The following is a 14703-nucleotide window of genomic DNA, read 5'->3' as shown; positions in this document are numbered from 1 at the left end:
GCTGTGTGTACGCCCGCTGTCTCCCGCTCGGTGAGTACTGTTTTAATTTATGTTTGCTTTTATTTTTTTATTTTTTATTTTATTTTTCTACTAGGTCTTATTTTCGGGGTAGGTCTTATATTAGGGCAGGTTGGGGGGAAAAGTGCTAGGTCTTATTTTCGGGGTAGGTCTTACTTTCGGGGAAACACGGTATACACACACACACACACACACATATACATATACACACATTCACACATCTATTATTTAACACAAATGAAGCCAAAATGAAGAAGGCACTTAAAAGTATTTGGATCAGGTTGCCTCACCTTTGACTCTAGAATACTTTGGTATAGAAAAGAGTTCATGGCTGACTACGACTGCAAGGTGCTCATGTCCTGTGGCTGCAAAATAAGCCCAAATCATTACCCCTAAACAATCAGGCTTGAGAGTTGGTATGGGGTGTTTGTGGTCTTTTCTGTCAAAAGGACATTGTGATTTGTTCAGATGCATCTTTGCAAACCCTGGTCGTGCTGTCATGTTTTTTTCAACCTTCTTTTCAACATTTTTTCAAGTTTTTATGTTCTAATGTGCAAAACTTTAGAATTGAAAGAAGACATCCTTTTTATTTTAACAGTATAGTATCCTTTTTTTATGTAGTGTGTCCTTCCTATTCACTAATTATTGATATTTACAGAACAAAACCCTGCTCAGCTGCTCTAAAGAGGAAGCTAATAAATGTAATCGTGTGTTGCGAGATCATGCCGAGAGCTGTATTCTGATGGAGTTCAAAGAGTTTAATGAAGGGGCCATGAAGAACAAGGTATAGCAGTTTTTTTTCCATTTTAGAATAATATCTGATGTGTTTTCTTATGTACTTATCAGCAAAACATAAGTTATCAGTCCATGTGAGTGCTTGCTTGACAATGCGATTCTTTAGGTACAGGAGCACTCTTTTTGTGCCTCTTATTTAATACAAAAATATAATCTACATGTGGCCGAACCAAGGTAGTAACTATGTAGTTGCTTCTGTAGACCACATTGTGTCCACCTCTGCATGACACTGTGTTTCTTCTACAGGCTCAGACAGTAAAAGAGGTGTTTGCTCGGCAGCTAATGCAGATCAGTGGTGTGAGTGGTGAGAAGGCAGCAGCTATTCTGGAAAGATATAACACTCCAGCCAGGTAAAATAAAAGTTAAAAGTAAAAGTTCACTGTTTAGTGTTACATAAGCAATAGTGATGTTCTCAGACCGAGACCCATGGACCAATAAGAGGGCCTACTTAAAATCTCTTTGCTGAATCAAAGGTAAAATATAAAGATTATGCCTTTAGTGTTGCAAATTTTAACAAGTGTTAAATAGTTGTTCTTCTTCTAAGTTTCCAATTTATAACCTGTTAGTGGTACTGAGAACCCGAGTCAGAAGATTTCATAATTTTGCATAAAGTTAAACTCCCCTCAAACATCTAAATACACATCTGAACTCCAAGATCACAAAAAGGACATTGTGGAATTGGAGGGAGTACAGGGAAGTGCAACTAAACTAATAAACAGAATCGAGGAGCTCAGCTACGAGGAGAGATTAGCTGAACTGAATCTATTCTTCCTTGAGAAGAGAGACGTTTAGGGGAGATATGATCACCCTGTATAAATATATAAATGGTCCATATAAAGAACTCACTTCCTGAATATTAACTTTGAGATGATTACAAAAAACAAGAGAACACTCTTTGCGAATGGAGAAAAAGAAGTTTACCCTCTGGATAAGGAAGGGATTCTTCACTGTAAGGTCTGTGAAAATGTGGAACTGGCTCCCTCAGGAAGTAGTTTCAGAAAGTACTATAGATTGTTTTAGGAAAAAGCTGGATGCTTTTGTAAAAGCACAGAATATAACTGGGTGTTGAAACTTTAAAGTAAAGATAACAGTGACCATTGATCCAGGGAGCATCCGATTGCCTCATGGAATCAGGAAGGATTTTTTTTCCCCTGTTGAAGCAAATTGTACCAACTATGTCCATAGGGTTTTTTTTATCTGGAATATGTTTATGTTCCCTAGTGGTTGAACTTGATAGACTTAGGTCTTTATTAAACCTGACCCACTATGTAACTATGAACAGAAAAAAAATGGCATGACACAGTGCCTAAGTAAAATAAAATAGCTTTTAACCTATGTGTAATCTGTGGGTGATTTATGTTGCATCATCAGGGTGATTTACAGTACAATATATTAAAATATGAGGGGGAGTTTGATTTTGGCACCATGTGGTGGGTTTAATAAATTTCCTATCCAGGCACGTTACATTTGACAACCTTCAATTGTACAGAAGATGTATTATTAATTTCATAACAGTCTATTATTAAAGCTCCAACCTTTTTGCAGCAATTTTGAGCATTCCATATTTGGTTATCATATAAATATCTGAAAATTAGTTTTCAGCAATGTTGTGAGTTGCATACTTTTCCAGTTTGTGCAAAGTACACTATATATGTCACAATTGTGGAAAGAATGTCAATATACCAGTCAATTGAGCTCACTTTGCTTGCTCAATTGGCTTGCTTGAGGTGCAAGAGACAGTTAAGCTGCGTACACACGGCAAATTTTTCTCGCCCGATAATCGGTATCGGCCAATTATCGGGCGAAAATCTGCCGTGTGTACAGTCGGTCGTCGTCCATCGTCCGACGACCGTCCTGGCGGATCCATGGACGATGACCGATCCTAATGAAAGGGAAGGGGAGAGCGCGCAGCAGGGTGCCGCTCCGTCGCTCTCCCCCTCCCCTCTCCATAGAGCATGAACGGTGCTGTATGTACAGCATCGTTCATGCATCGTGCAGTCTTTTCTCGTTGGAAAGGATCGTGAAAGATCCTTTCCAACGAGAAAAATTGCAGGTGTGTACGCAGCTTTACTCTTACATCTTAATTATCAGTGTCTTTCTAAAAGATAGCCACATAACACAAAAAGAGAAAAGCATCAGATAAAACCATTACCAACTAGGTAGTAATATCAAACCCAAATAATGTGTTTTTACCTTTTACTAAAGACCTAAAGGCCAGAACTTGTTAACTGGCTATAATTTTTATGACTACAGTAGTTTTTAATGCTTTTGTTTAAAGAAATAAACGTTGGAGGTGCTGATCGTCTGTATTACAATGCCTTTCACATAAGAAATGTTCACATAAAATTAGATAATGCATGGGGTACACAATCTGAGCTTCACATTTGTATGTGTACTTGACATCTGTAAAGTCATGTAAATTACATTGCTTTAGTCATTTTTATTTGGGGCACAGTATAACCAATTGACTCTTCTGTTTGTCACCCAGTCTCCTGTCTGCTTATGAGAATTGTACTTCTACTGAAGAGAAGGAAAAACTACTGTCAAGTGTAAAATGTGGGAAGCTTCAAAGGTATGTGATACAAGATTCAGTGGCATACTTTACCACTGTTTTTCTTGTGTATTGTTAATGTGTACTGCAGACAAAAAAGTGCAGAGCGTTATTAGTTGGATGTGCACACATGGTTACCAGTTTGCTGTTTTTCTGAAACGCAGACTGTTGTCATAAAATTGTGAAGGCGGCAACACACATTTTGACACACAAATATAAACCATTTTTTTCTGTGTTTGTATCCTCTACAGCAGCCCAGAGGGTACAATTTTTGCATAAATGAACAAGAAGGATTTGTTTAAATATTTTAAATATGAATGCACACATCATGGGTGTGCAAAGACCCACACCTATTCTGTTTTATTTTACTCATTTCTCCTAATGTGCCACAATGTGTACATCTGATTCTGTAATGCTCCATCCACTCATGGTGGGATAAGGTCTGTTGTTATCTTTTAAACTACCTACTGTGAAAACCTACACTAATCAGGAGTTCTAATGCACAAGTTTGCAACCTGAATGAATTTTTTCTCTTGGTTAATTATTCAGAAAATATTAAAGCCAAAGACAGCTTTGCAGCCAACTTTTCTAAAGGCAGTTGGTTGGTGGGGTCCGTTAGTGTAACAAAAATCAATATAGCAGTAAGATTTAGCCTGCTGCTGCAGTTCAGTGATCTTTGTTTACAGTTAAAGAGGAGCTAAACTCAAAAATCACCCCAAAAAAATACACTTACCTTCAATGCCGCAGACCAGTCGCTCGGTCCAGAGGTGTCTTCCATCGTGTCCCGCGTTGTCCTGGCATCTGTCTTCGGGCCAGTGCTCCAGGTGCCATCATCTTCTCTTCCTCCGGGTTCTTCTTCTGGTGACGTAGAAGAGAAAATAACTTGCCGATCTCGCGGCTCATGCGTAAAATCTGCAATTTTTTTTTTCCCCTTTTGACAAAAAGGCTCCTTCTGTGCATGCTCCCATTCTCCCATTAATTCTCGATAGCCTAGGCAAAAAAAAAAAGGTGTTGCACAAAACAAAATGTAAATGTAAAGTGAAAATTCTGAGTTTAGGTACACTTTAACATATAACATTTTTTTTTACAGAAACCTTGGACCTGTCCTGAGCAGAGCTATTGCCCAACTTTACTGCACCAAGGAGGCATTGACACTGACATATTCCTATTGAACCTAACCACAATAAGTGTACCATATTATAGGGTGCATTAACTGAAGATTTGCAAAAAAGAGTGGTAACCTTATTTCTTTGTAACAAAAGGGGTTTTAATGTGTTCACTGTCTATAATAATTATTACAAAATAATTAATTCACAGAGCATATTTCCATAACCCCCCAATTCTGTTATTATGTGAAAGAATAAATTGGTATGTCTGTATTGTTCCTAAACACTTTATGTGAAAAAAATGATCATTTCAAAGGTCCTGAATGAAATCTAATGGCAGGGTGTCAAACTCAAATACACAGAGGCCAAAATTAAAAACTTAAACCAAGTCCCGGGCCAAACTTGAAATTTATTGAAAAAATTGGGGAAGTTTCCTTCTCATTAGATATAAAACATTTTCATATGGAAACGAAAAGTTTTTGCTTAACATACAATCTGGAACAAGCCTATAATAGAGAAAGAGGCCTAAATTAAATTTCATTTAAGAAAAAATCTTATGCCTCTTTTTCTATTTGTAGCCTTGTGAGTTAAATTTCAATAGGGTTACTGTGCCAAGGAACAAATTTAGATCCACTGCATATTACTGCATTCTCATGTGTTTGTGTTTCTTTTTATTGAGATTATTTGTTTTGCTTTGCCAGAGAATGCAAAGTAATTAAAAAGACAATGTGAAACCAAATGTGAATTGCTACATGCAATAGCTCCATATTAATTCCTGATTATTTCAACATTTTATAATGAGCTTACCTGTCAGTATAAACTCCAATGTGGGGCCATGCATAGGCAGAGAGCTGTTTTATAAACGCGGGTAATGCAGCTACTACAATTCCTGGCATTACTTGCGTCTATAGAACAGTGCAATGCGGGGCCACGCATAGGCCGCTGGTCTATAGACGTGAGTATTGCTGGGAATAGTAGTAGCGGCATCACTCGCTGCAATCCATAGTAGCGGCGTTCCAGCTGCATTTCAAATTAAGAATTCTTTAGGGGGCCAAAAAAAAGGACGTTTTGGGCCAGATTTGGCCCATGGACCAGCCTTTGACACCCCTGCTCTATGGCCTTTAACTTGACATGTTGTGCATAACATTTTAACAAATACTTTCCTGGTTCAAGATAACTGTAAACAGAAACCATTTTTACTTTGATTCATAGCTACTTTTTACGTAGTTACATGGTTACATAGTTGCAAAGTAGGTTAGGTTGAAAAAAGACATAAATCCATCAAGTTCAGCCACTAGGGAAATAAACATATCCCAGATATCAAACCCTATTGACATAGTTAGTCCAGAGGAAGGCAACAAAAACCCTGGTACAATTTGCTTCTACAGGGGAAAAAAATTCCTTCCTTATTCCATGAGGCAATTGGATGTTCCCTGATCAACAGTCTGTTATCTTTACTTTAAAGCCTTAATACCCAGTTATAATCTGTGCTTCTAGAAAAGCATCCAGCTGTTTCCTAAAGTTATCTATAGTAGTTGCTGAAACTACTTCCTGAAGGAGATGATTCCACATTTTTACAGACTTTACAGTGAAGAATCCCTTCCTTATCGGGAGCTTAAAATTCTTTTCCTCCAGACGCAGAGTGCCCTATTGTTATTTGTAATGATCTCAAAGTGAATAATTGGGAAGTAAGTTCTCTTTATGGACCATTTATATATTTATACAGGGTGATCATATCCCCCCTTAAATGTCTCTTCTCAAGGAAGAATAGATTCAGCTCAGCTAATCTCTCCTCATAGCTGAGCTCCTCCATTACTTTTATTAGTTTAGTTGCCCTTCTCTGCACTCTTTCCAATTCCACAATGTCTTTTTTTGTGAACTGGTGCCCAAAACTGGACTGCATATTCCAGATGTGGTCTGACCAATGCTTTGTAAAGGGGCAGGATTATGTTTCATTCTCTGCAGTCTATTCCTCTTTTAATACAAGAAAGTACTTTACTAGATTTAGATATTGCAGCTTGGCATTGCATGCTGTTATAAGTCTATGATCTACCAGAACCCCCAGATCCTTTTCCATTTCTGACTCCTCCAAATGTATTCTCCCTAGACAGAATGAAGCATGCATGTTGTTAGCCCCCAAGTCCATAACTTTACATTTATTTATATTAAATGTCATTTGCCACTTAGCTGCCTAATCAAACAGTACATCCAGGTCTGCTTGTAGATTATAGACATCCTGTATGGACCTAATTCTTTTACATAGTTTGGTGTCATCTGCAAACGCAGAAATAGGGTTTGGGATTAAAAGTACCATCTATATATATTTGAACGGTCTAGAAAAGCTATATATATATATATATATATATATATATATATATACTATATATATATATATATATATATATATATATATATATATCTTTTCTAGACCGCGTTCAAATAAAAGTCCTTTGGTTGGGCCGCAAACCAGCTCTCAGCACCATCTTTGACGTCAGAAATGTCCTCAAAAGGTTGCCCCTTCAGGTGTTTCTTCAAATTCAGGAACAGATAATAGTCGGAAGGGGCCAGGTCAGGTAAGTAGGGTGGATGGTGGACCAAATGAAAACCCAGGGTGTTCAGTTTGGCAGCCACAACGTTGCACATGTGCGCAGGTTCATTGTCCTGCAAAAAAAAGGATCCCTTTGATCAACTTTCCACAGCGTTTCATCTTAATTGCCTCCTTCAGCTGGTCCAGGAGGTTAGCATAATACTGTCTGGTGATACTAGAGCCCTGAGGTAGGTAGTCCACCAACAGAATACTGTCTTTATGCAAGAAAATGGACGCCATGACTTTTTTGGCTGATTGGCGGGCCTGGACCCGCTGTGGCGCCATTCATTTGACTGTTCCTTGGTTTCAGGATCATAGATGTGGAGCCAGGTTTCATCCTCAGTCACTAACCTAGCCAAAGCGTCCTTCAAAATGCAGCTTCAAAATGGGCCAAAACAGCTTTGGATGCTTCAAATCGTTCCTTTTTCTGATCACTGTTCAAACATACAAAGGTTATCAATTGTATACCATTATTTACCCAAATTGTGCATCTCAAATACTAATTCTGGCACCCACTTCGCTGAAAAATTGCGCATGTCTAGGATAGTGGTGATAACAAACCCAACACACTCCCGTGAGATGTCGAGTATCTGGGCTATCTCTTTTGTGGATATTCGCCGGTCCCCAATATTCAGCTCATGGCCAGCATCACAAGTTACCGGGTCAGTTGAGGTTGGGGGGCGCCCACTGCTGGGCTCATCTTCAACGGTGAAATGCCCAGTCCTGAAACGAGATATCCAGGTTTTGACTGCTGTAGAAAGGACACTTCTCCCCCAGCGTTTGTGACATCTCAGTGTGAATGTCCTTTGCTGACTTTCCCTGGAGAAACAAAAACTTCATGACAGCCCTTAACTCCAATGACGTGAAACTTGCTTGTGCCTCTGCCATCACAGCTTCTCACTAAAAGAAAAAACAGTTTTAAGAATGGCAAGGACCTGATATATGCACAGTTACATACTAAGATATTAGGCTGTTATATGCCCCCGCAGTCATTTTTCTATTTCATCTGGAAGGGGGCAAAGCCAAGAACTTCTCAGCACCCCTTTGTATGTATATATATATATATATATATGTATGTGTGTGTGTGTGTTCCACCATCACTCGAAAAGGCATGGAGACATTTCAACCAAGCTTACTATACATATGACTGAGACTCATGTGAGTGCACCTGTCATTTTTGTACAGTGCTGTGCTATGTCAGAGCTATATTTGGATGAAACGCATGGAGAGATTTCAACCAAACTTGCTATGTTCCAACATCACTAGGGACGCATCGACACATTTCAACCACACTTGCTGAACATATGACTCCGACTCGTGTACGTGCACTGGTGATCACTAGGAAATGCATGGAGACATTTCAACCAAACTTGCAATACATATGACTGAGACTCATGTGAGTGCACCAGTATTCATGTCAGAGCTATATTTGGTTGACAGTACATTTCATAGTCTGCAACAATTATTTTTTCATTTTTGCTACCCAAGTTGTCCTTTTCACCTGTATTTATCAATAAATATTTTATTTTAACATGATATTCAAAGCATTTCACTCAGTACCTCAAAACCCCTTAACCAATACCATACATGCATCTGACCAGATTCCTTAACCCGAATGATCACCATATCTAACATCATGCATTCCAATAATTCCAAATCACTATTATCTGTGTGCATACAAAGGTTATCAATTGTATACCATTAATTACCCAAATTGTGCATCTCAAATACTAACCAAACTCACCAATGATCCTCTTAAGTGCCCATCCTTAATATGCATTCTAAGTGCTCATACCATACACAAATGTATCCAGCCTTTAGATGTAGTGTCGAAACTTTTAAAACACTTCAAAACAAGTGATTATAGCTGCTAAAGCAATCAAATCCCAAATAAGCTTTTACAATAAACTAAATAGTGCAAACTCTACTTTCATAGAATACCATTATATTCATACCTCAATATTCATCTCATTTCCGCTTTCACCTTCCACAGATAAAGTGCAGCAGATCTCTGCGTGCCTCTGTATTCCTCTGGGAGACTCTGTTACTGAGTGTTACCTTAACCTCCCTGGTGGTCTAATTATGTCAGTATTTTTATGTCAAAAGCGGTGCATTGTTTTGCATGGAAATTTGTTGTTTAATATTGTAGGCCTGTAATTCTTAGGAATAACTCCCTGGTTATGATAAAGTTTGAAATACAAATCATAAATTATAATATAGTAAATATAAATAATTATAAAAAATAATGAAATAATATATTAACAAAATAAATTTAAAAATAAAATCAAAAACACTGAAATGTGTCCAAACAAGGGTGCAATACTATTGATAAATTTAAATTAAATGTCTAGTAGACATCCCGGGTATGGTAAATTTTGAAACATGGGTCTGCACAAAGACCGTCACATCAGGACAGTAGAACCTGGTTTCCTTTTGCATCTTCCTTCCAGTGTCATCTCTTTAAACAACAAACCACGCGTATCCTTGTAGGTGGTGCCTTTTTTCACAGTTGGTTGGGGATGTACTCCTTGAAGTGACGATCAGTCAGGCATTCCGGGTTGACAACTGCAACAGCACGAAGTCCAGGTCTATTCGCGGCCATTGATGGTGTTTGGTGGTTAATGACAATAGATTCGTCAGAATGACTCACAGGCCTGTCAGTCTTTTGCTTGTAGAGAATGTAGGCATTTTACAAGCATTGCTCAACAAGATGTTGAAGATCTTTTTGTACTTCTTTTGCTGTTTTCTTATTGCTGGGTAGAATGGCAATGCTTGATCAGCTCTGTCGACACCTCCCATGGTGTTATTGTAGTCAATCACTTGTGGCTTCATAATTTCTTTCCCACCTCTTGTACATACCATAACAGTGGGGGCATTATGGACTGTACTCATTAGCCCATAACAGATCTCGGCCACAGGGCTGTTTTTAAGCCTTGACTGGAGGCACTTCCAGACTTCCATTGACTATGGAATCTTTTGGGGGAGAAGATTTAGGGGTGGGGGCTGTACCTCCTCGGTTTTATAGCATCTGCCCAAATGGGGTGGATCATGAAGGGGGAAAAAGCTGGACAAACGTGTGACAGAAGAGACTCACGTTTAATGCCTGAATACCACAGGATTGTGGTCCCACATCCCCTCCCAGCTCCAGTCAACAAGTCAGGGGGATATCCAAGTGTAGGGATTGATGGATGAATGGAGAGTACTCAAGTATTAAATTGTGTTACAATAAATGCATGGTATAAAGCAAATTATGCATACATGGAATGCATTGAAGTACATATAACATTTTAGGAAAAAGTATCATCTTTATCAGACTAAGTCTTCCCAAATAGGATAAAGTCAGTATATAAGGATTTTTAGTAATTTGAACTCCAAAATATTTAATTTTTTTGCTACACCAAATAAATGGATAACTTGTACTTCATATTGGTCTAACATATTTAGTTAAGTATAAGGCTCTGGATTTATCTAGAGTAATACTATATCCTGAAATAAGACCATATTGCGATAACTCCAAGATGGGCTTTAAACATTGTCTAGGATTAGATATCTAAAATAATAAATCATCCGCAAAGGCAGTTAATTTTATTATACTAGAACCCACCTGAATGCCCGTAAAACATGGTAGTGAATCTAGTAGTCTAAAAAGGGGACCTAGAGCTAAATTAAACAGGATTGGAGAAAGTGGGCAGCCTTGTCTAGTACCCCTAAACATCATTATTGATCTAGATAAACATTTGCCCAAAAGCTCTTATAGAGAACGTTTATTAACCACCTGGCCATTAAACCCGACCTTGGTTTGGGGTAAAAACACTTTATAGGTATTATATGCTAGTACTTTTATGTCATCAAACAGATAAATGTGTGAAGAACCGCAAAAGTCCCAACCGTATAGAGTTTGTGCAAAAATCTGATGCATTTCGCCACCATTAGGCTTTCTCAGGGATATCTTTTGTACGTACTTTACGGTCTAAATATGTATAGAAAATCAGTAAGTCAAATCAGGTAAATACCTAAATTCAAGTGAATGTATATATATATATATATATATATATATATATATGTTCATTTGAAATTCTATAAAGTATGGTAAGTATCACATGGTTAAATGAAAATTGTATATATTTACATATATAGATGTAGGTATATAGCATTCAAAATATATGTGTGATATACAAAGTAACAGATTATTTGTGTAAACAAGAAGGGAATATAGTTACTTACGTACCAATGGGAGATCATAAAAGACACAAACATGCGTGATGATAAATGTGGCAAGGTGAAGGTTGAAAACCTTGTTCAAGTTAGTGCTAGATATGAATGGATTAAATAATCAATATAACAGTATAGTATAAAGTAGTTTTACAAAATATTTTTCATGTATCTATACATATTGTATGAGGAATCATACCTCCTTAAGCTTTAAAGAGGATTTCGGTATATTTCTAGATTGATGTACATAAATGATTTGTTAAAGCTTTGGTACTCAACGAGGATTGGTGTGTCATTCATTCATCAAGATTGTAAGGATGTATAGGAGAGGCACAGGCCTTCCATTGCAATTTTAGAAATTGGTCTAACAAAAAAATAAAAATAATAATTGGTTTACTAGAATACTGTATATTATATTGCATAGAAATGAATTAATTAATGTGTGTAAATATCTCATATTTGCTATAATTGGAACCTGTGGACAAAGGTGGCAATATAGTGGTACTGAACAAAGACCACTACCGCCAAATATGTTTGGACATTCTAAACAACCAAGAATGGTATTGTACGATTCCTAATGAACAACTATATAATTACAAACCGGAATACCATGAAATTGTATGAAAAGCATACCTTAATAAAACAATAGACCAGAAAACAAAAGATGACCTTTTTTTGAAACATCCCACTATTCCTACATTTTTATGCACTACCAAAGGTACACAAAAATCTCTTACGTCCTTCTGGATGTCCCATCATATCGGGAATAGGCTCCATGACTGCAAATGCCAGTCAACTCATAGATACAGTTAGTTGTGAGACTACTATCCTACTTACAAGACACCATAGATGTCCTAAAATTAACTCACAACATGACTGTCCCCCCTAACACACTTATTGAAACAGTAGACGTTGAATCATTATATAACAGTATACCCCAAACAATCTCAGTATACCTCAACAAAGAGCCCAACAAGAAAACAACTTTATCATAGCCCTTTTGACCTTTATTTTGAATAGAAATACATTTACCTTTGACCAGAAAATACACTTACAAAAACAGGGTGTGGCTATGGGAACTAAATGCGCATCTTTGTATGCAAATTTGTATTTAGGAGCTTGGGAAGAAACATTATTCTCAAACCCAATATCTAAGACATACACTCAATACATTATTATGTCATGGAAATGTTATATTGATGACATATCTTCTTTTGGACGGGTTCAGAACTCTTACTACACAAATTCTTCAATCATATGCAACCTAATGGTTTCAATTTAAAATTTACCATGGCCATGAGCAAAACAATTACCTTTCCTGGACCTGTTCATCATCATTGATAGCAACAGCACCATTCCCACTACATTATTAAGAAAAACCACAGAAGGAAATACAATACTCCAGGCTGACAGTGCTCACCCTATGGCTCTTATAAACAGTATACCAATATCTGAGACCGAAGAGAAACTGTACAAATGACCTCAAGTTAAACTACAAGAAAGGCTCTTACAGAGAAGATACACTAAAAATATTCTCAAAAAAGCATTGCAGAGAGCCCTCAAACATGAAGGAGAAGGTCTCCTTTTAAAGACAAACAAACCCAATCTGGAGGGTCATGCCCCAGTGGGAATTATCACTAGATTCAATGAAAACCATAACTTTATTTCAAAAATTCTAAACCAAAACTGGCACATCCTTTAATCAGACCCTAGAGTAAAAAAAAAATTGTAAGTACCAGACCCATGATCACATACAGACCATCTGGTTACGAGTCACTTTAGAAATGACAGAATCTTACCATGCTCATCAAACAATATACAAGGTACTTTTATTTTTTTTTAAACTGAATTTTTATTAAACAATTTCACATACAAAGACAACCCGGCCTTTTACAGCAAAACATCTCGTAAACACAGCATACAGGGTGATAGGTACATCCGATAATGGTACATAAAACTCTGGCGTAAATAACAGTAAAAAAACAGTGGCCGTACTGTACCAGCCTATCAAACCCCCATAGACTATAAAAATACGGAAACAACAGATAAATAAACAACAGAAAACAAGAAATGAGTCAGAAAGAAAAAACGAAGCTAAACCAGGGAATAGGGGGGGGGGGGGAAGAAGTGGGGGATACAAGTGGTGGATAGGAAGCACAGTGGCGTCTGGAACCAGCGACATATTAAACCTGTAGACTGGTATAGTAGGCATCCCAAGGTTCCCATATCTGTTCAAATTTCGCAACCCTGTTTCGGAGGAGGGCAGTGAGGTACTCCATCAGGCGTATGTCTTGAATACGAGCATACAAATCCTCCATAGAGGGGGGCAGTCTAGATTTCCATTTGGTGGAGATTAGAGTACGAGCAGCCACTAAAATATGTGTAATAAGCTGACGGGCGGACTTGGGGAGGTCCATAAGGGGCAATCCCAGCAAGTGGTGGAGCAGGTCAAGGGGAAATCGTTGTTGAGTCACATCCCCAATTAGTGCATTGACTCTCCCCCAATAGCCCTGAATAAGAGGACAGGACCAAAAAATATGTTCCAGAGTCCCATAATGGGACCCGCAGCGCCAGCAAGCCGGATCTACCTCCAGAAACAGGCGGTGTAACACCGCCAGCGTATGGTACCAGCGGAACAAAATCTTGTAAAGATTTTCTTTATAAAGCTTACATATCGAGCTTTTATTTGATGCTTCCCACAGTGTGGACCATGTATCCTGACCCAGGGCATCCCACAGTGTGGACCATGTATCCTGATCCAGGGCGCCCAAAATACTCTCCCAGGTACTCATGTATACAAATTTTCCAGATACCTCCCTTGCTGATTCCTGCAGAAGGCCATAAATGGAGGAAATGAGGCCCTTAGAAAATGGACCTCTAATGCAAATTCTCTCAAAAGGAGTTATTTCAGTGAATCTGGGCACAGAGTGGAGTGATTGTATGTAATGTCTAATCTGTAGGTAAGCAAAAAAGGATGTTTGAGGGAGATCAAATTTTTCCTGCAACTCCGAAAAGGAAAGCAATCTTTGTTCCACTGGATGTAATACATTTCGGAGATTAAAAAGCCCCCTGTCTTGCCATGGCTGCCACATATTTCTAGCTAAGCTGTCAGGTATCAGAGGGGTTCGTATGATAGATGTAAGCACAGAGCCCCGAGAGGAAAGATTGTACTTAGAATTATACGTTCTCCAGATATTCCTCATAAAAACCATCGTGGACAGCAAATCCCTCTCGGGCAGTAACCAGGAGGAGCTCCAAAGCATCACATTAGGATGAAGTGGGGAAATCCAAGCTTCCTCCAACTTCTGACATACACTGGAGGAGACTAAGGAGGGTAAGTAGCGAAGATGCGTCGCCACATAGTATTTTATCAGGTCCGGAGTCCCCATACCTCCGAGTGCTTTAGGTGTACAAACCACCGACTTTGAAAGTCT

General features: G+C 38.2%; 1 protein-coding gene and 1 long non-coding RNA gene across 5 annotated transcripts in view; one reads left to right on the top strand and one right to left on the bottom strand.

The window, feature by feature from the left end:
* The window catches only part of MUS81 (MUS81 structure-specific endonuclease subunit), a 160637-nt gene extending 155883 nt beyond the window's left edge, over positions 1 to 4754 (top strand). For all 4 annotated transcript variants that reach the window (XM_072421314.1, XM_072421313.1, XM_072421315.1 and 1 more), the window contains 4 exons: positions 677 to 802; positions 1060 to 1163; positions 3302 to 3385; positions 4455 to 4754. In XM_072421314.1, coding sequence (XP_072277415.1) covers positions 677 to 802; positions 1060 to 1163; positions 3302 to 3385; positions 4455 to 4536 — 396 coding nt within the window. In that variant the 3' untranslated portion in view covers positions 4537 to 4754. The remainder of the gene's footprint in view (positions 1 to 676; positions 803 to 1059; positions 1164 to 3301; positions 3386 to 4454) is intronic.
* LOC140337598 (uncharacterized) overlaps positions 1 to 14703 on the bottom strand; it is a 402692-nt gene that overhangs the window by 173838 nt on the left and 214151 nt on the right. The gene's annotated exons all lie outside the window — the stretch shown is intronic.

Source organism: Pyxicephalus adspersus, chromosome 9 (assembly GCF_032062135.1).
Source record: "Pyxicephalus adspersus chromosome 9, UCB_Pads_2.0, whole genome shotgun sequence".
In the NCBI taxonomy this organism is placed as follows: Eukaryota; Metazoa; Chordata; class Amphibia; order Anura; family Pyxicephalidae; genus Pyxicephalus; species Pyxicephalus adspersus.
This window is presented reverse-complemented; position numbering and strand designations above follow the sequence as displayed.